Raw genomic sequence first — 26,871 nt, 5'->3', positions numbered from 1 at the left:
ATCCTTTTCTACAATCTCTCTAGAGTTTCAAACTTCAAACAACACATGACACCAAAAAGAGATTGGAGACTAGCACAAAATAACTTACCTTAGCTAGTTAGTAAGACTACAGAAAGAAATGTTGGTACAACCGCACAAGTAAATGTACAGAAACGTTGGAGCTTGTTATTTTTGGGGGGAAAAGCACTCCCTCCGATCCATATAATTGTCGCTGATTTAGCATCAACCTTTTTTTTCTTTTGCGGGGCATTTAGTATCAAGCTGATGCAAAAAGATAAACCCGGCCTCGGCAACAAGCCAATGACAAAGCATCGAGAATGCACACAGCCATACCAACACAATGCTTCGAAAAGAAATAAGCCAAGCAGAGCAACACCCAGCTCCAGATCAGCACATCTTCAAGTCGATCCTTACTACCCAAAAAAACATGTCAAATCCTGGCACACAAAAAAGCAGCAAGCAAATTAAGCTCCAGCCAATACTCCTGACACATGGCCAACGTGCATAGAGGTTCTTTCTCCCATCATAGCTTGCAGCACTAGACACACACAGTTATATATGCAAGCATGGCCCCGGTGAAGACACGTTGACATAAGCAGCAGGATCAACCGAGTGCTATAGCCTATAAGCAACAAGTAACACCTAAGAGTTTACATTCTGAACAACAAAGATCAAACTACCAGCCTTGCAAGGAGAGATCCAGGCTAACAATATCATTTCCACAACTAAAAATGCAGCAACTAACATCTAAGGATAAGGAAATGCTAGAGTGCATCCCTATCAGCCAAAAGCATTCACTCAAACAACACGAGCAAGACCGAAGATCTCATTATTTTGTTTTTTGGCAATCACTGAAAATCTCATCATAACAGTGCCATTGTTGCTTCTTAGCCATAATAACTGGAAAAGAAAAACAAGGTCTGAGCCCAATGGCAAAGCAAACCAGGAAGGAGTCTTGAACATTCAGAGACGCCCTGTGGAGAATGGAGGTTCCTCATCTTCTTGCATCTCATGGGAAGGATGGAATTGGAATAATGCTCTCTTGGAAGCGGTGGGGAGTAAGCGACATACCGTATTGACTCTTTCCAATGTTCACCAAACCTAAGACCTTGCCATCAGTGTCGCAGCGCAACACATGTTTACCATTAAACATGATCAGCAGCTCACGCTCGTTAAGCACAGCCATATCATTGAACCATTGCACTGTTGAGTGAAGCGGTGTTTTCTTTTTCCCTTTCCGAGAAGTCAAATAAAGTTGCCGTGATGCCTCAACCGTTGGCAGATCAATCCGGTACTTGAAAGCCCAGATTTCGGCCTTGTAATCCTGCATCATCCAAATATCCAAAGCGGTGAAACTCAAACAACCTCCTGCCTTACCCTTGGTTGAGCTGCCACAGAAACCAAGCGCCCCATTCATGTCGAACAACTTCCTATTAGGGTACACCTGGTCAGGAGTGCGCATCCATTGGAATGACTCTGCTTCTGTGTCGAACACAACAATGTCTCCGCTGCCTCCAGTAATGTCGGCGACACCACAAAAGGGAAAAGGACACCAGTGCAGGCTGCCACCATGGTGGACTGGTGGTGGACAATAGTTCGAATAGGACAGTGCCCCCAGTATCTTATGTTCTGCGGAAGGTGACAAGACTGTTGGCATTCTTACTCTGACTTGCCTCGGCACATCTGATCCCACTGTGAGAACGTATAAGCTGTATTTAACCACTGAGAGAGGACGGAATGTGGTCCAGAGCAACCTGTATTCTCCAGTTAGCTGGTGCCGGTAGAAACCGATTATGTTGCTGCACTCGTTTTCCCCAGCTTGAGGGTGCGGTAGGAGAGCACGCTTGCGCATGACCGGGTTGTAGATGTAGAATTTCTTTTGCTGTATGAGGATGAGGAAGCCATCACAGGTGACTGAGAGCGAAGGCTTTAAATGGTAGTGACTGAGACCCGGGATGAAGGGCCAGAGCTGTTGATTGGAGGCGTTGGTGCCAGCGCCTCGGAAGAGAACGAAACTGGCAGGCCGCCCACGCCCGTCGATGATGGGGAGCGATGGCTGGCGCTGGTGGTGTTCGAGCATAAATTCAGGTATGGAGGTGATACTGCGCCACAATGTACTAACAGCGCGGCAGCGGCCGACGTCCTTTGGCGGCAATCCCTTGAGTATCTTGTCAATGATTTCCTCAGGCAGGTCCTCGAGCAGGGTCGCTTCTCTCCTGTCCGGCATGGTGCTCCGTTGTCTGAGTCCGGTCAACTAAACAAAGCAGCAAGCTGTCCATATTGAATTGCTTCGGCGACCAGCATAAATGAAGGAAAGCAAGTAAGAAAAGCACATACATGTTGTCCTTGGAAGGCGAACACACAGAGCAGCAGGTTCCAGCAACAACGGTGAGAAATGTGGCTGTAGACAGTAGACACAAATACAAGCAAGACTTGAGCACCAAGGTCAGATTTTTGCAGACAAACCACGGCCAGTTTGGGCGGCGAGCTGCTCACCTGCGTTTGGGAAGAAGGCGCCCCGGCGTGCTCCCGTGGAATTAAGAAGGGGGGCGGCGGAGATGTGTGTCGGCGTTAAGCGGAACAGCAACTCGGTTCAGTGCCAAGGGGGAGTAAGGTTGATCCTGAACCCAGGACACTCCAGACTGCAACTTTTGACAACAACAAATCATTACAGAGCAAATTATACAGGAACAGAATATGGAAGCAGAAACTGAATCATTACACAGCAGGTTATACAAGAAGAGAATATAGAAGCAGATTATATGGAAGCAAGAACTGAATCATTACAGAGAAGACTGTATACACAAGAAGAGAATATTGAAGCAGCAAGAGCAGATTATACAAGAACAAACAATACAGGGAAAAACAGAACAAACCATGGTTCATTTGAGAACACACACACAAATCACACCATGGTTCGATTCTGTGGCAACATCTATCTGTTAGGCCATTTCGCAACAGCACTCTCGGCCACGAAATGCTAAAACATCCGTTGGGTCAATGAATCGAACAGCTGGCGTGCGCCTGAGCTCGAGGAGACGATGGGGATGCCAGGCGGCGTCTACCTGCGAAGCTCGGGGAGAGGCGGACGAGTGCCGCGGATCAGGGAGGATGGCAGGAGCAGCCGAGGGCGCCGGAACCCGGAAGTCAGGCGGCGTCGGGGATAAGGGCGCGCGCAGTCGGGACAGAGCTGCTGTCGTCGAGTACGTAGGCTGTGCGGAGAAGACGACGGAGGCAGCACGCCCGCCCTATACGGCGGCCCGCGCCATGTCACTCACGGGGCGGAGGCTAAGCGGCCAGGCGAGGTCCCTGGAGCGGCGGTTAGGTGCCGCCCGCCGGAGTCGAGGGTGGCGGAGGCGAGGACTGCCAGCCACGGGAACGGCAAAGCCCAGCAGAGCTCCTGTTCGCGCTGGGCAACGAGAAATCGCGTACCCTGAGGTGCGGCTAGGCCGGCCCATCTGTTCATGGGCCCGGTTTTTTAGCCGACTTTGTTTCTTAGAAAAACGACTTTTGTCATACAGAAATTTCAGGAAATTTTAAAACTATTAGAAGCATTTTTAAAAATAATAAAATTTAAATCAATCTTAAAAATTTAAGAATTTTAATTTTTAAAAAATCTTCAAGAATTTCAGATTTTTATGGTAATTAAAAAATGTTCACAAATTTAAAACGTTCCTGAATTTAAAAAATGTTCAAGAATATAAAAATTGAAAAATGAACAGGAGATAACGAAGACCCAGAAGAAAATCGGTAAAACATGCAGTGAAACGCTTAGAAAAAAGAAACAAAAAACAAAACCACGGACTAAAAAACTTCTAAGAACCTTTCTCAAAACTAGTTGAAAAAAGAGAATGAACAAAAATCGCCCTGTTTTTCTCAAAAAAAAAAATTCGCCCTGCTGCGACCTCCAACAAGATTATTCTTCTACCGGAACCATGCTGCTTCAATAGAATTGTTTTTCCAGCTAGACTCTCATTAATAAATGCTTAATTTCTTTTGGGTGAGGCTTGCTTGGTGCAGCACCAGGAACAAGTGAGAGGGTTGCTACAGATTCAAAATTCAGTTAATAAGGTTATCAACATCAGATTGGCAAATGTCACATAGTTAAATTCCGTTAACAGATTCTAACCATTGAGTCCTTGAAACACACACTTGTGAGCAATGCACCATGACCATGTATAAATTCATTATTAATCATGCAAGTCGCCATTAGGGTTGCAACTTAATCCATGACCTAGTTCCTTCCAAGGTTGTAACCTCATTCATGACCTAGTTCCTTCCAATTATCAATGTATCTGGATAATCTTTTCAGTATAAATAGAAACTAAATAGAAAGTGACCTAAAACGTCTTACATTTGTTTCCTTCCAATTATCAATGTGCCCAGATAGTCTTTTCGGTATAAATACAAAGTGACCTAACTTAGATTTGTTTACAGAAAAAGTATATTCTTAAGTACATTTCATCAAGTATTAATTACATGCTAAATATGTAAAGTAATTACATGCACAAATACATGTATGATTTCAATCATTTCAAGTAACTTGAATATAATTGCAGGACTCATAATTCCAACATAGTCTACCGCATGTTTTTTTAACCTCGTAAAATACCTCTTTATAAATTACATACAGTAGAAAGCATTGTTATATCATTAATTAAAAGGGGTACAATAGAGGGATGGCTCATCAAGCCAGAACGAAGAGTTCTGAAGTTTCACTAGTCTGGCTAGTTCATCAGCAACTGAGTTCTCTATTGGAGTGATCATATTGCACCTTCGGAAATTCATTTTCCCAGGAATAAATGTCATGGAAAATTGCTGAAGCGATTCCAGGGGCCAAGCTAGAACCTCCAGTTATCTGAACTGACTTCAATTATGATACCAAGGATTGAGCTAGGAGGAAGCCATGTTTCACAGCTATATATAGCCTCTGCTTACATCTTGAACCATATCGAGAACTCCATTGCATGCAGTTCCCTCCTTTATCACGAATTACATCCCACTTCGTTTTCCTCGCTCTAGCAGACGGAGCAGCAGTCGACCTGTAGTTTGAGGTCATTACACGAATGGACAAAGCAGATTTCTCAGGTGTTTGCACCTTTAAACCATTGCATAGTCTACCGCACTTGATTCTTGTCAGAACCTGCATCTAAGATTCTAAAAGGTAAATAGACATAAGAATCTAAGATTCTTGTCAGAACCTGCTCTTGTTTATTTGATCGAGAAAATTAGAGAGTTACCGGTTATGCTCAACTTTGGCGGAAGCCAAACCCCTGATTTCTTTGGTTTTGGCCCTTCGTGTGACATATTTTCCGTGGTTTTTACTTCTAGCTAAATGTCTGATGGACTCTCCCAGCCACTTATTCTCTTTTTTGATTTTCGGGCTCCTTCATGTAATATATGTGGTTTTTCACTTCGAACTTAATATCTGCTGGATTGTCCCACCAAACTTACTCTCTTATGTACCTTCTCATGATATATGGCTGGCGGAGAAAGTTCAAACGGAGGTACAGTTTAAATACGAAGACTTCTGAGCTTTCTGGAGACTTTTCAGTATTTCAAACTGCAAAAGGAAATATCATGGCAAAAACTTTAACAAGTAAGTACTATAGAAATACAGAGTATAGGCCATATCCATTTTATCATCATTGAGAAACTAGAAACTGACTGAGATTTATTGTTAAGTAAATTTGAAGTATTTGAATGCATGGACACAAGTTCAATATCACTGACCAAAGGCCAATATAACACGTGCACATATGTAGGCAAATAAGCAACAAAGACCCTATACAAGAGATTAATAGCATAACCAAGTACACAGCTGATATAATATCTACTCCCTCCGTCCCATAATAACATCTTAGAGGACTAAAACAGGGATATAATATCATATTCAATACAAGAGAGATAGCACAATTAATAATTGGATGAGGGCTTTCAAATGTCACACTAGTCAAGTTTTGGGCAAGCGTCTAGTCACAACAGAGAAATTTATTATACTAGCAGAAAAAAATATCTCAAAATATTCCTACCCGTGACATCTGCTGAAGCCTGCGAGATCTCTCAACATGATCTGTCTCGTGATTACGATGGATGCCATATGGTACTTCATTTTCAACCATGGGGTACCTGGGTAGCCCATTCTCAGATATTACAGGTGATCTGTTCCGGGCTTGTGTGTCACTCGCCGAGAGACAAACTGGACATCCGTCTTGAAAATCCTTACTGGATGATTTGCTTTGTTCAGACTCACAGTGAAGATGTGTTGCATGTCCACAACTGAACACTCGAACTGCTGAAACACCTTCTTTGGAAAGTGAGAAGTTGCATACACAACAGACAAAAGTATGTGGAGCAAATCCATGACAAACCCCTCTCTTTAATGAGCTCAAGGTATAGAACGAATCATCCTCGATAACAGACTTAGCTGTTTCCTGCAAATAAGCGAGGTATCAGAGGAGCTTGATTTTTTACTATTAGATAAAATACAGAAGAAAATAACCAAAAAGGTGATGTTTTCATCAAATATCGTGTGTGATATACTTATGAAGTAAATGGCAAACGAACGAAATTCAATGCGTACCAGTATTCTTTTTTGATGAAGATACATAGACAGCATTCTATGTATGACAAGTTTAAAATCACCAAATTCTTGACTCCCATTGTCAGATAAAAGCTTTGACATAATTGCTAGTAGGGGTATATACCCAGCCATTGCCTCAATTATCTCTCCAACGAATTGTGAGAATACTCTCCGCAGAGTATTCAAACACCTTTGATAAGCTGAAATCACCATCTGTTGTGAGAATACTTTGCCTGTTGGATGTCCGTTTGTTGTTTCCTCCCGTTCAGACCAACAACCATTTCCATTTACATCCTGCTTCCATACAACTTTTTCAGTGGTTCTGAGAAACTGCATCAACAACATAACGACATTACTTGACGCTATAGCCTATATGTTGATCTCTGATATATCTCAACAAGCTAAAAGTACGAAAAATACTTTACACTACTTGAGAGCTATAGCCTATATGTTGATCATAGATTTCTAGATAGCATGTCATAAATCTAATGAATTAATTTATCATGACATAATATTTCAAGAATTGCCTTTGCCTGCTGGATTCCTGTCTAAAATCTCAACCATGGAGAAAGGCATCGATTGCGATATTGCTACAGTTTCATTCACAGATAGATTAGTCTCTTTTTTTCAAGAACAAGCAACGACTGTTGCCTGTCATTTTCATTAAGATAGATTAGTCTTAGGGAGAGTGTGGTCAACACAGATTTGCATCATCATCAACCCTCCCACCTATGTGGTTCTAAATTTAACCTCCATACTTAGATCTGACAATACAGGTAATCATCTTTTACTAGTATTTGACAATAAGCCTCCCTTGAGACAACTGAACACTATTAGTTTCCAAAATGGCATAAGATCAGCAGCCAGCACATTTTAGGATCATATATCCCTAGCAACAATCCATAGAACTATATAAGGTACAAGTTTGGTGGGATTCAAATGTTCTTAACCATCCATGCGATCAGACTAGTATCAAATTGGAACCCTGCAAACTACGTCATAACTGCATTAGTTAGAAGAGTTCCGGGAGAGTTAATTATCAGTTGAGTAAGGTTTAACTGATCCTATGTTATATTCTCATTTGTCCCCGCCCAGCTCCTGTGGCCTCCTACAAGTGCCCGCCCAATGAGCAATAGAGATGGTGCCTTTAGGTGTTGAACGGTGCATCTTTGCAAAGCATGCCCATGCTGTATTACTAGTGAAGAGAACAATATCACATCTGCTAAATAACAAATCACTACTAACAGAAACCAGCAATGACTATCAAAATTCTAGTTATAGATCCAAATAATAGGACAAAGTGCCAATACAGTGCAATGAGAAATGTTCCCCTTTGTAAGAAAGTGTATATGTATATCTTAGCACAACTTACGAGTCAAGCAGTTGAAACCAAAGTGATTGGGACTTCTTTGGGTCTGAGTTCTGTGAATTCCTTTGACACAATCCAATGGAGGAACGTAACGCATCAAGCACCGGATGAGCCTTAATGAGAACATCAAACATGTTACCAATTATGCAATAGACGATACAAATCTTGGTTAGTATTTCAATAGGTACGAGAAAAAGAACCTCATTCGTTTTTAGAACAATGGCTGGTTGCTCAATTTCAGAGCTACCCTTTGAGGATATCTGAGAAAATGCATTCTCCACTGAAGTGATAAACTGGCTAATTTTCTCATCTAGTCCAGCTAGAACAAGTGCCAGTGCACTCTCAGCATCACCAGCCCTCTCTTGCAGAAATGCAGCAGCATCTGTAACTCCATAATCTAGACATAACTGCAAACACCCTTCCAATCTGTAGCTATCAAAAGTCTCCAGAAACTTCAGGGCTGACCTTGGTTCATACTGACACAGAAGCTGTGCAACAAAAGTGTATTTGATTAACAAAAAAGGATGATGATCTCACATAACATGTGCTGCCACTAAAATACTTCAACCTAACAAATTACATAATGTTACTTCCGAGTTTTAGGTTATTCACTATATTAGTAAAATCAATAATGCATCTCTTCACAAAATTGTCGAATAAAGAAACTGAAAAGTATTCATTTCATGAACAGCAGTTTAAAATATAATAAAATCGAATTGCAAAGCTCCAAAAAGTAAAAAGCAGCTGATGCTGGTGTCATATTTGCAAAGCACATACTGCCTCTTGATTCTATATAACGCTTATGGCAAATCACTGCACTACCATTTGCCGATTGTTCTCTCAGTGCAACTTTTTGTGCCAATATAGTGGTATAGCAGTCAAAGGCTCTACTACAGTCTACACTGATGGCTAAAGGATCCACCCAAAGGTATATCATTACGCTTAAAAGGCTCCATATCAAATATAGTAATGTTGAACATCTCGATAAGCATACCTTCAGATAAGGCTCAAATAACTCATCAATCATAGAAACAAGATTGCAGTCAAACTTTGGGGAATTTGATAATCTCTGCAGATAATCTTCGAGTTCACCAGAGAAGTACAGGCGTTCAACAATTTCATTGCCAGTTAGTGCACTGAAGTCAAGTTTGCCTGACAAGTGTACTTCCATTGCAGTTTTCAAGAAAAGAAAGTGGCTGCGGCTGTCAGAAGGAAGCTTTGAAAATATTTGCTGGATCTGATTTTGAAAATGATCAAGGAACAAGACAAATGCGCACTCCCTAAAAAATGAAGTGACAGGAGAGAAATTGAGCATATTCAGTAAAAGACAAACCAGCAAGCAAAAAACTGAAGGGGGAGAATATATATATGCTAGTTAAAACATTAATCAGCAATCTCACCTGCTTAGATTGACTAGCTCGGCAAAACGAGATATTACTGTAGAACGAAACGACAAAGCTTCATCGCCTGCCAACTGAAATAACTTTTTACTGATGAAGATAAAAGCGTGGTATGGTTGCACTATATCCTTCATGTAACTATCCAAAGCAGACAAATTTTGATTTCTGGCTGCATATATCCTGCCACATGCCTGTATAGTAACAATAACATTTACAGCTATAGGCTGAAAGGCCTTTTTGAGCAGCAGTGCTATATTATAAAGGTGAATTTTCAAAGGTAAGTGGTGACAAACCTGATGAAAATGGGCATCTAAACAAAGATGCAACACATAATCATAATTCCAGTCAGTTTGAGGAACCACATTGAAGAGCTGAAGAACTTCTTTCTGCGTTGGCATCTTTTTATCATCATATGATGGAGTACTGGATGACGTGAGGTATTTAAGAATGTGCTTAAGAACTCTTTGAGATGACTTTGCCCTTTTATTGGAAATAAAAAAGGACACAAATTCAATTATATAACCAAAATAATTCACTGTAGGCCAAAGTTCTGATTCCTCTGACTCAGCAGTACCCACAACAATGGAATGGATTGCCTCGTTTTCCAAACCAACAATATGAATGATGGTGTCGACTACACCTTGTAATAAGATATTTTGACTCTCTCTTTCAATATTGGTATCATCTTCATCCTTGGACACAGATGCATCAGGAGTACTAGAAGTAGATTCAAAATTCTCTTGTGCAAAAGCACACTTGACAACTTCCAGAGTAGCTTCCGTATCCATCCATAGTAGATAGCACATGTTTGGGCATTTTCGGGAAGAAGAACTGAAACCCTTAAATACTTCAGAAGTGTGAATTTTAGACTCTTCAAGCATGAATTGCAGAAGTTCTTCTCTCACTGAATGAAGCTGCGCTCGGGGAATTATTCCATGCCCTGCAAAAAGTACATCATGCGATAACATATCATGGAATTGAATTGTCCTATAAGAGCATCCTATACAGCAAGTTCATTATTCCTGTTTCTGAACATAATCCTGCTGGAAGTATGTATGCAGATGTGGTCTCGTCAAGCTGGCACAACACCAAGCATCTTATGGTAAATCTGAACTCTTCAATTTTAGAAAATCACAATTTAAGAATATAGTTTTACTAACACACTTCATAATTTACAAGGTTCTAGGCCCACCAAAAGCCCAACAGCACAGGAAAAACATAGTCTATGGTCAACACTAAACTCGCATAGAATTAACGAAATAGTAAAAAAGATACCGTGAATGGTAAATCTACTAACCTGGAGGAAATGCTAGGCCCTGGAAGCAATACTTCAGATAAACAAGCATTCTGTAGCTGTTAAAGTGAAAATATGATAAGAAGCTCGCCTTCTGTATAGCACTAGTATAATATTCCAAAAGAAATACCAGTTGCATATACAGAACTAGCCCACGAGCGATATCAAACCAAATCAAGCAACTCTAACCAAGTACTAATGTGGTTCTTGCCTACTTCCTTTGAAAGCATGGGAACTTCCTTGTTTAGTATCAACATTTTTGTTCACACTCATGCATCACTAGTGCAGAACAGGCCTTTATCACCGGTTCGTAAGGGTCTTTAGTGCCGGTTCGGCACGAACCGGCGCTAAAGTGCCACCACGTGGCACGAGCCAGGCCCGGGTGCTGGTAGACCATTAGTACCGGTTGGTAGCACCAACCGGTACTAAATGTTTGTGGGGGGGGGGGGGGGGGGTTGGTTTTAATTTTTATTTTTCATTAATTTTGTGTTTTCTATTTAATTCTTTTTTGTTTGCTGGTATTTTACGATACTACATATTGTACACGTATGCATATATATAAATAGATTTTTCTCGTAGAACTGATCATATATATAATCGAATGTCTCACAACCACCATTAATTATTCACACATACACATATATATATATACAATTTCTCCTACATGTTGCCTTGGTGCCTTCGGAGCACGATGACAAGTGGTTCATGGGGGCGGTAGCGGGTAATAGTATTCTCCTTTGAGATCTATGACCTGGTCGAGCAAAAATCCCGCTATTTCCTCTTGAAGTGCTCGTATGCGCTCCTCTGATAGGAGCTTGTCCCGCACCTCTTTGAACTGTTAAGAAGGAGATCAATATGCATGTGTATTAGTTGTGTGACTAGATATCGACAATCATGTAAGATTTGTGAATAGTGTTCTGGCAAACGTACCCAGTCCTGTCTATCAGATCTGCTCCTTTCGGACGCCATCATGCGAATGTTCTCGCAAACATAGTATGCACACACTTCAGTCCCCGGTGCCTGCTTTAGGGCCTTTACGACAATAGAATTTAATCAGATAATAATTAATCAAGCATGTTAATTAATTAATGGTATTGAAACAAGAATTAAAAAGATGGTAGCTAGCTAGCTAGTACTACTTAATTACTTACCTTGGGGCGATACCAACATAGCTTTTGTCGCCATTTTCCTGGAGTCACCTTGATGTACTTTGCCCAAGCCCTGTCCGCCGGCAAAGAAAATTAATAAAGAGGTTATTAAAAATAGTTCATATCAGGAAATGACGAACTAAATAGGCCGAGATATAGTTAATAATGATTGAAATAACCTGTCGACTATCCCCTTCACGATGCTGTAGTCACTATTTTTTTTAAGTAGTGAGTCCAGTACTTCAACTTTTCCTTCGTCAACTTTAATGTCTAACAAGATCCAGTGGAAGCTGCATGCGCATATATTTGCATGTATAAATTAAGCGGGCATGTGCATAACACTAATCAACTATAACCCTAAACCCTATACACTTATTAACATCTAGCTAGTAAGCAAAAACAGAATTTGTAGTACAAGACAGTGTGACTCACTCGAAGTTGTAAGGAAGTAGTATATCTTCATTGCTATTGAGGCGCTTCAAGAACTCTAGCATGCATTTCTCTACATCTTGTCTACACCATTCCAATTTCCATGTGTATTCATTAACGGTATTTGGGTCAATGAACCCAATGCCATAGCGTCCAGCTTTTTTCATTTCATACATCTTCATCCTGCATAATACCACAGAAAAGAATATATAGTGAGGATATATAATTACAGGTAATTAATGATCAATCAATGAGCACTAGAGCTAGCTTGAGACTTAAATTACAGAAAGAAATCACTTACAGACAATAGCAACTGACGATAAATTTATCGAGTGCATCTTGATTGAATAACTGAAATAGTTCTGAATACTCAATGGCCAGAGCTTTCTTATGGAAGTAATGATCTTTCTCGACTTGCACCATGAGGGACTCTCGATTGGAAATCTTGGTAATTTTCATGTACCAATCATGCAATTCATACATTCTCGTTGGGAGGTTCTTGACCTCCTTGGGCTCGACCAAAGGTTGGCCCCGGACATATTTCCGTTTTATTTCCTCCTCTCTAAGCGGAGGCATGGGCTCGATCTCGAGGAGTTGTCCAACAGTGATCTTGAGCATTCCAGCTTGCATTATATGCTCCTCGGTTATTACCACATCGCCCAGCTCGGGAACGTAAACGGTTTGCCCACAATAATATTGGGCGCGCGTATTCTCATGTGTTGTTGGCACAACAAGTGGGGGGGTCGATTGCGCCGCCTGTTCTCCCAGCTGGGGAACGGTTTTCCCGCATTTTTTGACAGCTGCTTGTTGGCTCGAGCTCGAGCTTGCTTCTTTCTGTAGTCGTGCTCGATGTGCCTTCTTGATTTGGCGCTCATAGTCTGAGTCAACAGGCTTGGGAGCTGGTGGTCTAGCCATACGAATGAAGTGGTCAATCTTTTCCTCAGGCACTTTCTCCCTCGGCGGCGTTGCCGGTTTCGGTCGAAAATGAGCGTCCACTTCGGCCCGCACTATTGCATCATTTTGCTCCTCGGTCATGTCGTAAGGCCTCTGAGGAAGAGGAGCGAGGCTGCTTGGACCATATTTATATCGTTTCTCTCCGCCTGTACTTTCTGTACTACCTCGACTCGTACCGCTACGCACCATAGCTGCGGCGTGTCTCTTCTGCGATTGCTTAGGCGGCGGAGACGGCTGACGTGGCTTAGTTAGAGCAGGAGGAGTGGCCTGACGCTGTGCCGGACTTGAAGCAGGAGGTGTGGCCTGACACGGTGTTGGACTTGAAGCAGGAGGTGTGGCCTGACGCTGTGCCGGACTTGAAGCAGGAGTTGTGGCCTGACACGATGGCCGACTTGGAGGAGCGGGAGTCTGCTGACACGGTGGCGGACTTCGAGGAGGAGTCGGCAGACGCGGTGTCGGTGGACTTCGAAAGATGATGCAATCCTTTTTCCATAGGATGAAATGATGTATGGCCTCTCCCAGTGTTTGCTCGTCGTCACCTCGAGGAATGTCAAGCTCTAGCCCCGAATATGGGCCCACCACCTCATCAACCAAGACACGAGCATAGCCCTCTGGAATCAGGGCGCAATGGAAGGTTGCTTCGGGGGTAATTGTAAAAGCAACGGCGTTTGCCACCTTCATGGATATGTTCTTCATTTTGAAGTGTAGCTCACAGTTAGTGTTCTCTATGATGTCATCCACAGGGTATGTATCCAGCAGTGCGTCGCCCGGGGTGGAACCAACGCTGCTTCTCGGCATGGATGGGACGGTGCTATCCAATGCTGGATGATCATCTGCTTGCTGCTGCCGCTGCTGAGACCCCCTTTCCTGGCTAAGTGAGTCGATCTGCTGCTGCTGCTGCTGGAATTTGAGTGCCAAGTCCGCGTGCCTTGCTTCTAGGCCTTGAAGGCGTTCCGCGTCCTGCTTCCTCTGCTCCTCCTCCAGCTTCCTCTTCTTCTCCTCCTCCATCTTCTTTCTTGCACGGGTCCTGTAGTCGTCGTTCCATTCCGAAAAGCCCTCATACCAGGGAATAACGCCCTTGCCTCGTGTTCTTCCCGGGTGTTCAGGATTTCCGAGGGCGCGCGTAAGCTCGTCGTTCTCTCTGTTGGGCGTGAACACCCCCTTTCGAGCATCTTCTATTGCGTCAAGTAACTTTTTTTCTGCTCCATTTAGACTTGCCTTCTTCGAAACCAGGCCTGTCTTCGGGTCCAACGCCCCCCCATGCGCATAGAACCAAGTTCTGCACCTGGGGGGCCAGCTCCTAGTAACCGGAGTGACCCCTGCATCCTCCATCTCTTGCTCAGACTTATCCCACTTAGTCATTGCCACCGCATAGCCACCTGGACCCAGCCTATGGAACTGCGTCTTTTTTGCGGCATTGGCCCTGTTTTTTCTCGACCGTTCCTTAGATAATTCTGATTCCTTGAATTTCACGAAAGCGGGCCAGTGTTCTCTTTGCTTCTCCAGTGTTCCCTTGAATTCTGGAGTCTTCCTTTCTGCAGCGAGGTAGTTGGCCCATACAGTTTTCTTGTGGGTGTTGAATGCAATTGCCATCTTCTTAAGAGCAGCGTCCTTGACTTTCTGCACATCCGCATCAGTGAAATAATCTGGTAGGGTGAAATGTTCCATCAGAGATTTCCAAAGCTTTTGTTTTGCTCTGTCGTCAACCCAAGTAACATCTGAGCGTTTAGTTTTTGGCTCTTTCCATTCTTGAATGGAGATCGGGAGTTGGTCCTTCACAAGAACTCCGCACTGACGAACGAACTTGCTCGCAAAGTTCTTAGGCGTGAGGGGTTCGCCACTAGCTTTGGTGGAATTGACGTTGTACTTTACACCCTCCTTCAACTTTTTGCTCGGGCCGCGCTTTGTCCTGCTGTCTGTAGAAGCAGATTTGCTCGATCCGGAGGGCTGAAAGAAGAAAGATCGATTCGTTAATATATCTTCAAATAAAAAAACATGTGATGATCACTAGATGCCTGCTTATATAAATATACCTCGCCGGTAGTCTTTGTTATTTCAAGATCAACATTGTATTCGTCATCATAATCATTGTCTGCGTCATCATAATCATAATCATAGTTCATGACTTCATCAACTCGGTCGTCAAGATCGAATATCTTATCATCACCCTCCCCGGTATTGTCAGATATTGGGAGCCGTCATTTGCTTCATTCAGATAACCTGGCCTGCTAGGGCTGCATATGATCTCGAACAGGGCCTCTTCTCCCTCTCTGCCGGTATTGTCCGCCATAGATTTTATTTAACTAATACAGAAGAAATATAAAACAATTTAGTATTCAAATTACAATGCATGGATGCAATCAATAAGGAAAAACTGAATCATATAGTACATAATATGCATCGTCTCGAATAATATATAATCTCGAATACATCGTCTCGAATAATATATAATCTCGAATACATCGTCTCGAATAATATATAATCTCGAATACATCGTCTCGAATAATATATAATCTCGAATACATCGTCTCAAATAATATATAATGTCGAATACATCACTGGCTAGGTAGCTAATAAAGATCGAATACTATAGAAGAATCTAGGCCACTCGCGGTTCCCGGGGCGCGGGCGGTGGACACCCAAAGACAAGGAACCATCACAGGATCATATCTCCGGTCATCTGCCCAAAGAACCTGCCAGGTATTGGAGAACCTGACGTCCATAGCAGCCATGTAGCGATGGACATGCTCGTCCTCCTCCCTGACACGACGACGCACCACCTCCGGCAGGGCCGGCTCCCTCTCCACCGAATGTGGCCCACGCGAACGCCACCAAAGGAGATCAGGGTCGACGACGGGACCCGAGGCCGGCTTCCTCACCAAGCGTCGCGCCCCTCCAGGTAGCACCTCCCAGTGCCAGCCCGGCGGAACCCAATCCCGGACATGGGTCCTCTGAAGCAGGACGTCGTCGCGAACGGGTCGACGGCGAGGATGCGGGCCGGGCATCGTCGACAACAAATACTATATGACGCAAAAGTAAAGTAACATTTTTTAAATGATTGGATTGTGATTTCTTATATGCAAATTCTTAATTTTATAACTAAAAATATAATAAACTAAAAAACATCGACCATATCTAAAACTAACATTTCTATAACTAAAATTGTATAACTAATTTTTCTTTAACATTTCTATAACATTAATACAAAAAACTAACATTTCTATATAACTAACATTTCTATAACATTAATACAGAAAAACAGAAAAAACTAATAACTAATAACTAATAACAGAAAAACTAAAAACTAAAAACAGAACAAAAATTGTGTATGTGTGTGTATGGTGTGTGTGTGTGTATGTGTTGTGTGTGCAGGTGACGGCGACGGCGAGCCAAGGCGACGGCGCCGGTGACGCGCGCGGCGGCTTCGATTGGAGGGAGAGGAGAGGGGGACAGAGGCTCACAGCGCGGGCGAGGTCGAGGAGACGGCGACGGCGACGCGGGCCGGTGCGGGGACGGGGACGCGGGCCGGTGCGGGGATGGGGACGGCCGGCGACGCGGACGGCGCGACGAGGACGGGGGCGGCGCGGAGTCGACGGGGACGGTGCGACGGCGCGGGACAGGGCGGCGGCGACGAAGCAGAGAGAAGTGGGAGGAAACTGACGAAATTTTCGTAAGTGTTTCTTATATAGGATGGTCCTTTAGTACCGGTTGGAGCCACCAACCGGTACTAAAGGTTGATTTTGGCCAGGCCAAGCGGCGGGAAGCGCCCACCTTTAGTACCGGGTGGTGGCACCAACCGGTACTAAAGGCCCACCCTTTAGTACCGGTTGGTGCCACCACCCGGTACTAAAGGGTGTGCGCTGCCAGGCGAGGGGCGCAGAAGTTTAGTCCCACCTCGCTAGTTGAGGAGCGCCAGGACCAGTTTATAAGCCCCGACGCGGGCACTGCATTGAGCTCCTCTCAATAGCAGGCCTTCTGGGCCTACCTCTCCTACTCTGCCTGTGGGCCTACTGGGCTTGTGGGCCTGCATCCTGGCCCAACTACAGGTTGGGTTTCTAGTCGTATGCAGGCTGCTCTGGCCCAGTAGGTGGGCTTTTTTATTTTCTTATTTTTTTGCTTTATTTATTTTTGGTTTATTTATTTTTGAGTTGTTTTTTGCTGTATTTAGAGTTTCTTTGGGAATATTTTTGCTTTAGGTACAAAAAATTACAAACTTTCTGTTAGTGCCGGTAGTTTACAAATTTGAATAGTTTACATTTTGAATTATTTGAAATTTGTGTGAATCACTAGTTTGTGAATAACTTAACTTTGAAAATAGATTTTCAGTGATTCTTTTTTTTCTTATGTTTAATATTAGTGTGTTTTATCATTATATTCAATTTGGTAATGCTTATGTTATTTAAAAAATGAAATCCCTTTTGTAACGGATGAGTTTTCGTCCGAAACCCTTATACTTCGAAAGAGATTGTTCATTTTATACACGAAGTGCATCCAGTTTTTGCAGTAACCCTCTCTACTTTTTTGCACATGCTATGTGGGTGAAATTATGATACCATGCCAACTTTCAACCTTTTCTGAGTTCATTTGAAATGCTTTTCAATTTCAGGGTCATTTAGCTGAAAAAATTAGTAAATGCATGAAAGAATTTGTTTGCACATAAAATTTCTTCGCGTTTCAAATGCCAAAACACATAACTACCCTAACTATTACAGAGATTCCCTCCTGGGTGTGAAACACAGAAGAAATTGATGATAGTGAAGCCGATCACATCCCAGATCTTTGGGTGTGAAACTTTTTCTTCGTGTATGTCCCTTTGCGCCGTAGCCATGGAAAATCTTCATCATTTAACTGGATGCTCGGGTCAATACTCACTGTGAATGGAGCAATTTCATCAAACTTTTCATAATCTTTTGACATGTCTGTCTTGTCATCCACTCCCACGATGTTTCTCTTCCCAGAAAGAACTATGTGGCGCTTTGGCTCATCGTATGATGCATTCGCTTCCTTATCTTTTCTTTTTCTTGGCTTGGTAGACATATCCTTCACATAGAAAACCTGTGCCACATCATTAGCTAGGACGAATGGTTCGTCTGCATACGCAAGACTGTTGAGATCCACTGTTGTCATTCCATACTGCGGGTCTTCCGTTACCCCATATCATGTCATATTGACCCATTTGCACCGAAACAAAGGGACCTTCAAATCACGTCCATAGTCAAGTTCTCATATCTCCTCTATGTAACCATAATATGTTTCCTTTCCCGTCTTGGTTGTTGCATCAAAGCGGACACCATTGTTTTGGTTGGTGCTCTTCTTATCTTGGGCGATCGTGTAAAATGTATTACCATTTATCTCGTACCCTTTGAAAGTCATTATATTCGAAGATGGTAACTGGGACAGCGAGTACAGGTCATCTTCAATAGAGGCGTCATGCATGGTACGTGTCTGCAACCAGCCGGCGAAACTCCTGGTTTGTTCACGTGTAATCCAGTCATCAGACCGCTCCGGGTGTTTGGAGCATAGAAAATTCTTGTGTTCGTCCATATACGGAGCCACCAAGGCGGAATTCTGTATAACTGTGTAGTGTGCTTCAGTGAGAGAATGTCCGTCCATACATATTTTTTGATTCCCTCCTAGCGTGCCTTTTCCATCCAGTCTGCCCTTATGCCGCGATTCAGGAACACCAATCGGCTTAAGGTCAGGAATAAAGTCAATACAAAACTCAATGACCTCCTCATTTTCATGGCCCTTGGAGATGCTTCCTTCTGGCCTAGCACGGTTATGAACATATTTCTTTAAGACTCCCATGAACCTCTCAAAGGGGAACATATTGTGTAGAAATACAGGACCCAAAACGCTAATCTCTTCGCATAGGTGAACTAGGACGTGCGTCATGATGTTGAAGAAGGATGGTGGGAACACCAACTCGAAACTGACAAGACATTGCACCAAATCATTCTCTAACCTTGGTATGATTTCTGGATCGATTACCTTCTGAGAGATTGCATTGAGGAATGCACATAGCTTCACAATGGCTAATCGAACGTTATCCGGTAGAAGCCCCCTCAATGCAACCAGAAGCAGTTGCGTCATAATCACGTGGCAGTCATGAGACTTTAGGTTCTGGAACTTTTTCTCTGCCATGTTTATTATTCCATTTATATTCGACGAGAAGCCAGACGGTACCTTAATACTGAGCAGGCATTCAAAGAAGATTTCCTTCTCTTCTTTGGTAAGAGTGTAGCTGGCATGACCCTGATGTATGCCGTCTTTTCCATGCATACGTTGCTGGTCCTCCCGTGCCTCAGGTGTATCTTTTGTCTTCCCATACACGCCCAAGAAGCCAAGCAGGGTCACACAAAGATTCTTCGTCACGTGCATCACGTCGATTGCAGAGCGGACCTCTAGATCTTTCCAATAGGGAAGGTCCCAAAATATAGATTTCTTCTTCCACATGGGTGCGCATCCGTCAGCGTCATTCGGAACAGGTTGTCCGCCAGGACCCTTTCCAAAGACTACCTTCAAATCCTTGACCATATCATGTACATCAGCACCAGTACGGTGGCGAGGCTTCGTCCGGTGATCCGCCTCACCTTTGAAATGCTTGCCTTTCTTTCTTACGGGATGCCTGCTTGGAAGAAATCGACGATGTCCCAGGTACACATTCTTCCTACAATTGTCCAAATATATATTGTCGGTATCATCCAAACAGTGCGTGTATGCGCGGTATCCCTTGTTTGTCTGTCCTGAAAGGTTACTGAGAGCAGGCCAATCATTGATGGTCACGAACAGCAAGGCCTTTAGGTCAAATTCTTCCCCCATGTGCTCATCCCACGCACGTACACCTGTTCCATTCCACAGCTGTAAGAGTTCTTCAACTAATGGCCTTAGGTACACATCAATGTCGTTGCCGGGTTGCTTAGGGCCTTGGATGAGCACTGGCATCATAATGAACTTTCGCTTCATGCACAACCAAGGAGGAAGGTTATACAAACATAGAGTCACAGGCCAGGTGCTATGGTTGCTGCTCTGCTCCCCAAAAGGATTAATGCCATCTGCGCTTAGACCAAACCATACGTTCCTTGCGTCATCTGCAAACTCCTTCCCGTACTTTCTCTCAATTTTTCTCCACTGCGACCCGTCAGCGGGTACTCTCAACTTTCCGTCTTTCTTACGGTCTTCTCTGTGCCATCGCATCGCCTTGGCATGCTCTTTGTTTTGAAACAAACATTTCAACCGTGGTATTATAGGAGCATACCACATCACCTTGGCAGGAATCTTCTTCCTGGGGCGCTCGTCCTCGACATCACCAGGGTCATCGCGCCTCATCTTATAGCGCAATGCACCGCATACCCGGCAAGCGTTCAAATCCTCGTACTCACCGCGGTAGAGGATGCAGTCATTAGGGCATGCATGTATCTTCTGCACCTCTAACCCTAGAGGGCAGACAACCTTCTTTGCTTCGTACGTACTCTTGGGCAATTCGTTGTCCTTTGGAAGCATATTCTTTATCATTACCAGCAACTTTCCAAATCCCTTGTCAGATACACCATTCTCTGCCTTCCATTGCAGCAATTCCAGTGTGGTGCCCAACTTTTTCTTGTCAGCTTCGCAATTCGGGTACAACAATTTCTTGTGATCCTCTAACATGCGCTGCAACTTCTTCTTCTCCAAATCACTTGCGCAGTTTCTCTTTGCATCGGCAATGGCCCGACCTAGATCATCAACGGGCTCATCTGATGCCTCTTCTTCAGCTTCTTCCCGCATTGCCGGCTCAGCTTCTTCCCCCATTGTTGTATCATCGTATTCAGGGAACCTGTTGGGGATATAACTACTGGAGTCACCCGCCCAGGAGGGGCCGGGTTATGTTATGACGATCATCACATGAAGCCCAATATCAAGCTTGAGGATGGCGGTTCAGTAATGGGCCTAAGGCCTAGAGGCGGCTTAAGGCCCGTAGTGACAAACCGCCGTTAAGGCATGACTTGTAGTGTAAGGCAATAATAGTTAAGAGTCCGAGCCGGACACTGTTTATAAGCCGGCCGGGACTCTGAGAGCCGCTGGGCATTAACCTCTCTATATAAAGGGACGACCCAGTGGCGGTTCAGGACAAGAAACATCAGATCGATAACCAGGCATAGCGGTTAAGCTCCCTGGTCATCGAAACCCTAAGTAATTCCACCTCAGCTGGAGTAGGCTTTCACCTTCACCGTAAGGGGCCGAACCAGTATAATCCTCGTGTCCTTTGTACCGTTTAACCCCTTTAAGCTTCCTAGTTGCGATGGCTCCACGACTAAGTCCTTGTACGAGGACATCTGCCGTGACAATTCCACGACAGTTGGCGCCCACCGTGGGGCTAGCGCACGGTGGATTTGAGTTCTTGAAGGGCAGCTTCGAAGGGCTCAAGGGATACGTTGTGGGCCGGATGACCAAGAGGCGTCGCGGCAAGCTCTACATCGACGACGCAGGCTGGGGCCCCGACGCCGGCTCAATCGAGTACGGGTACCGGGTCCCCTTCGGCGGAATCCACGTTTTCATTGGCAAGATTGGCGAGCCGGGCCCTGAGCCGGACATCTGCACCGACCTCGTCGAGACGGCTCAGCGTGCGAGACCCGCCCGGACTCTGCCTGCCTTGAAGCGTGCTTTCGTGGGATGCGTCCATGGAGGACTCTCTGAAGGATCTGGATCTGGCGATGAGACGGCCACCCGCTCTGACGGCGAGTCATCCACAGGTGAGACCGACTCGTTATATCAACTTCACGATGGCAGGCTCAGGGGTTGTTCCGATGGCGGCAGTATTCCGGACCCCTTTGAGCCGCCGAGCCGGGTTGGAATCTTCATGGCCGGCACACAACCTGTTCAAAACTCCGCCGCTGGGGCAGGAGGCCCCGTGCACTCGCCGGCTCAGGTGCTAATGGATCTCACAGATAAGATGACGGCCCTGTTAACCGCCACGGTCGTCAGCTCAACATGATGCAGAAGTGGCACTGTTAAAGCTGGATATAGCACGGGCCAAGGAAGATCTGGCAGCGGAAGGAATCAGGATGGCTGCAGAACGGGCGGCTCTGGACGCTCAGACTCAACTGATTCAGGCGCAGTCTTTCCGGCTCACGATGGATCAGAACGCATCCAATGAGATCATGAGAAGGAGGCATCAGAAGGCTCAATCTCGGCTCCCACCAGTTTATGATCCTCGAAACCTCTTCAACACGCCCGGTGCAGGGCCCAGTAACCCGCCAGAAATCACAGCACCCAGGGCTGGAACGCCGGTTCAGCCGCAAGTGATGGGGCCTCCCCGTGTGAATACTGCCCTACCTCAATACGTGCCAATACCACCGGGTCATTATTCTAATCCGTTGGAAAACATGATCGCTGCAGCGGCGCGACAGGCGGCTCTCCCAGTCGAGGGTGACTCTCCAACGGCGGTCGAAACCCGCAGGGTCAGAGAACTTCTTCAGACGGCTCTGGCACAACAGGAGGCATATTCATATAGTCGGGACATGATTCATTCAACTCCTCGTCCAAGCCGGAGCCCAAGTTATAGCAGACACATGGTTTCAGCGACCGGCTCAAGCAACGTCCGGCGCCGTGACTTGCTAGCTGGCCATGGCCTGGCGCATAATGGAGCCTTTAATGCGGTAGATCAAGACAGAGCGCGTTAGGAAGCTGAGCAGGCAGCTCAGATGACGGCTTACCAGCCTTTTCCGGTTTACCCGACGGCTTCTATCGAGGCGGGCATAGCTACGAGGACCGGAGGTGTCCGTTGTCTGGTGCCGGCTCTCCGTAACGAACGTCTGCCCAAGGATTTCGAAGGACCTAGGAAGGTACCTAATTACACGGCTGATTTACAGCCCGGAGCATGGATTGAGAGCTACGAGAAGGCTATGGAGTTGCTGAAGGTCAGCGAAGCGGCAATGGCCAAATACTTCACCATGATGTTGGATGGGACTGCCCGCACTTGGTTGAAGGGACTGCCACCCAATTCCATCGGGTCATGGGCAGAGCTAAAAGCCCGGTTCATCCAAAACTTCAAAGATACATGTAGGCAATCTATGTCAATTGTGGATTTGACTAACTGCAAGCAGCAAGAAGGCGAGTCTACAACCCATTGGGTACGCCGGGTCAAAGAGATAATACATTCGTCTGATAAGATGGATGCCGGCTCTGCGGTCTTGATGTTGGAGCAAAATTGTCGTTTTGCGCCCCTGAAGATGAAGCTTGGGCGGCTCAAGCGCGATTGCAACGATATGGGTACGCTGATGGCGGCTCTGGTCAAGTACGCCGACTCTGATAGTACCAAGGATCCTGCGTCTGATGAGGAAAAGACAGGGAAGGGAAAGAAGAATCGCAACGACAAGGGCCCTCAGCATAACCCGGCGAGTCAGGGAGGTAATAAGCGTAAGGCCGATGATGGTATGGAGTTTGTGGCCAACACCAACACGCAGGGTAACAATCACCGACGTAAGGGGAGACAGCCTCCCCGGTCTGGCGGGTCAGGCCCAACGCCTGAACAATTGTTAAATGAGCCCTGCCCAAGGCATGGCTCTAGGAAGAAGCCGGCCACTCATCTATGGAAAGACTGCGCGATCATGAAAGCTTTCAAGAATTCCAACATGTTCAACGGTAACAATGGGCAGGGCGGCGGCTCAGGTGGCGGCGGTTTTCATGGCCCGGGCGGCGGTTCAAATTCCAATTTTCAGAATTCTCAAGGTAATCAAGGTGGTTTTAACCAGCAATCTGGCCAGGGTAATCAGCAGCAGCAGCAGGGGGGTTACCAGACCCATCCAAAGCAGCTCAACAGTGGACAGTATCATGTATTTACGCCCAGTTTGTGCAAGCGAGACCAGAAGCTTCATAAGAGGGCTGTGAACGCTGTTGAGCCGGCGGTTCCACGTTACTTGCGATGGTCTGAGCAGCCTATTGTATGGAGTAGGGGAGATCACCCACCCCGGGTTGATAATCCAGGTCACCTGGCCTTGGTGGTGGCTCCTCAAGTTGGTGGGTATAAATTCACTAAGGTACTCATGGACGGAGGCAGTAGCATCAACATCCTCTATTATGAGACCTTCCGTCGTATGGGATTAACCGATAAAAACCTCAACCAGTCCAACACTGTTTTCCATGGTGTGGTGCCTGATAAGTCGGCGTATCCAGTTGGTAAGATCGAGCTGGAAGTAGCCTTTGGAGATGAGTACAACTACAGGGCGGAAAAACTGACTTTTGAGGTGGTCAAAATAAGAAGCCCGTACCATGCTTTATTTGGGCGGCCGGCTTACGCCAAGTTCATGGCACGGCCGTGTTACGTATATTTGCAGCTCAAGATGCCGGGTCACAATGGGAGCATTACGGTTCATGGCAGCCGAAAGGTAGCCTTGGAGTGCGAGGAAGGTGACGCTGCTCGCTGAATCTGTTTGTGCGACAGAGGAATTAAAGTTTTACAAGGATAATGTTGACCGGAAGATATGACGTCTCTGAAAAAGCCAACCACGGAGCATGAGCCGGTAATGAAATTTAAGTCGGCCGATAAGACTAAGCTTGTTGACTTTGTTCCAGGTGACTCATCTAAGCAGTTCAGCATCAGCGCCAATATGGATCCTAAATAGGAAGGCGCGCTCATCGAGTTCATCCGTGAGAATCGGGACATCTTTGCATGGAAACCTTCTGACATGCCGGGTGTACCGAGAGAACTCGCTGAGCACACTCTTAATATTGATCCGAAATTTAAGCCAATCAAGCAATTTCTCCGGCGGTTTAATGAGGAGAGGCGGAAAGCCATTGGTGAGGAAGTAGCCCGGCTCTTGGCGGCCGGGTTCATCGTTGAAGTCTTTCATCCAGAATGGCTAGCTAACCCGGTGCTCGTGCTCAAGAAGAACGGCACTGGCGTATGTGTGTGGATTATACGGATTTAAACAAGGCTTGTCCGGCTGATCCTTTTGCTCTCCCCTGTATTGACCAAATTATTGATGCTACGGCGGGTTGTGAGCGTTTAAGTTTTTTGGATGCTTACTCTGGATACCATCAGATCAAAATGGCAGTTAAGGACCAAGAGAAGACGGCGTTCATTACCCCTTTTGGAGCCTTCTGTTATGTGTCTATGCCGTTTGGGCTCAAGAGTGCCAGGCGACTTACTAGCGGTGTGTACAGAATTGTCTTCATAATCAGATTGGGTGCAATGTTCATGCCTATGTGGATGATATTGTGGTCAAATCCAGAGAGAAGGAGACCTTGATAGATGATCTGAGAGAGACCTTTGATAATCTCCGGGTCTACAAGATGATGCTTAACCCGGCCAAGTGTGTTTTTGGTGTTCCTGCAGGCAAGCTCTTGGGTTTTCTGGTTTCTCACAGAGGCATTGAAGCTAACTCGGAGAAGATCAAGGCAATCACTTCTCTGGTTAAGCCGGCGTGCATAAATGACGTCGAGCGTCTGGCAGGTCGCATCGCTGCTTTGAGTCGATTTATAAGCCGGTTGGGCGAAAAGGCCATACCACTGTATCAGATGATGAAGAAAACAGATGACTTTGTCTGGAGTGATGCTGCTAATGCTCCTTTTGAGGATTTGAAAAGACAGTTAGCCGAGCCGCCAGTCCTTGCTGCTCCTGTCGATAAGGAGCCCTTATTATTGTATGTAGCCGCTAACACATGAGCCGTCAGTGTGGCCGTCGTGGTGGGGCGCAAGGAGGCGGGTAAGGAACATCCGGTTCAGCGGCCGGTTTACTACGTCAGCGAAGTACTCATTGAGTCCAAGCAACGGTATCCACATTGGCAGAAGCTTGTTTATGGGGTGTTCATGGCAAGCCGGAAGCTTAAGCATTATTTCCAGGGCCACCCCATCATTGTGGTTAGTTCTGCTCCTCTAGGAGATATCATCCAAAACAGAGAAGCCACCGGAAGAGTTGCTAAGTGGGCCATTGAACTTGGGCCTCATGATTTAAAGTATGTGCCCCGCACTGCTATCAAATCTCAAGCATTGGTAGACTTCATCAACGACTGGACAGAACTGCAGATGCCTGAGGAGGGACCAGATAACACATACTGGACTATTCACTTCGACGGGTCCAGGCAGTTGGAGGGCTCGGGTGCTGGAGTCGTTTTAGCTTCCCCTCGAGGTGACAAATTTCGTTATGTGCTACGGCTGATGTTTCCCTGTACTAACAATGCAGCTGAGTATGAGGCCTTGCTCCATGGTCTTCGGATGGCTAAGGAGATGAGCTTAAGCCGGGTGAGATGCCTTGGCGACTCAGATTTGGTGGCTCAACAGGTATCAGGCAAGTGGGATTCCAAGGACCCCCTCATGGCGGCTTATCGCCGTGAAGTTGATGCCATCGCCGGGCATTTTCAGGGTTATCAAGTGGAGCACATTGACCGCAGAAGGAACGAGGCGGCTGATGCCTTAAGCCGGCTGGGCTCTCAGCGAAAGCTGGTGCCGCCTAATACTTTCTTGGTATTCTGCTTAACCCTTCTGTCAAGTTACCTACAGAGGAAGATTTGGCTATTCCTGACCCAGAAGCACAGTTGATGGTGGCTCTTCACGTCATCCCAGATTGGACAGTGCCATACTTGTCTTACATGACCCGGGGAGAATTGCCTGAGGATGAAACTTTGGCCAGACAAATAACCCAGCGTTCTAAGTCAATGATAATTATCAATGGCGAGCTGCATCATCGCAGTGTTACTGGGGCTTTTTAGCGTTGT

The 26,871-nt window shown here is 45.4% G+C and overlaps 1 protein-coding gene and 1 pseudogene across 2 annotated transcripts; both read right to left on the bottom strand.

The window, feature by feature from the left end:
- Positions 1-813: 813 nt before the first annotated feature.
- LOC109760769 (F-box/LRR-repeat/kelch-repeat protein At1g09650) lies at positions 814-3,393 on the bottom strand. 2 transcript variants are annotated; one of them, XM_020319572.4, is made up of 4 exons: positions 3,066-3,393; positions 2,497-2,648; positions 2,338-2,401; positions 814-2,254 (listed from the first exon to the last, which is right to left on the bottom strand). In XM_020319572.4, exon 4 carries the CDS (start codon positions 2,225-2,227, stop codon positions 1,010-1,012), a length of 1,218 nt encoding a protein of 405 aa, XP_020175161.1. In that variant the 5' UTR covers positions 2,228-2,254; positions 2,338-2,401; positions 2,497-2,648; positions 3,066-3,393; the 3' UTR covers positions 814-1,009. The 2 variants fall into 2 exon arrangements, with proteins under 2 accessions (XP_020175161.1, XP_020175162.1); XM_020319573.4 differs by having other exon boundaries at positions 2,497-2,642.
- A 571-nt stretch (positions 3,394-3,964) lies between these two features.
- The window catches only part of LOC109760764 (uncharacterized), a 65,208-nt pseudogene continuing 42,301 nt past the window's right edge, over positions 3,965-26,871 (bottom strand).

This window comes from Aegilops tauschii, chromosome 7, assembly GCF_002575655.3.
Source record: "Aegilops tauschii subsp. strangulata cultivar AL8/78 chromosome 7, Aet v6.0, whole genome shotgun sequence".
NCBI lineage: Eukaryota > Viridiplantae > Streptophyta > Magnoliopsida > Poales > Poaceae > Aegilops > Aegilops tauschii.
The sequence above is the reverse complement of the archived record's forward strand: the minus strand, read 5'-3'. Positions and strand labels throughout refer to the sequence as shown.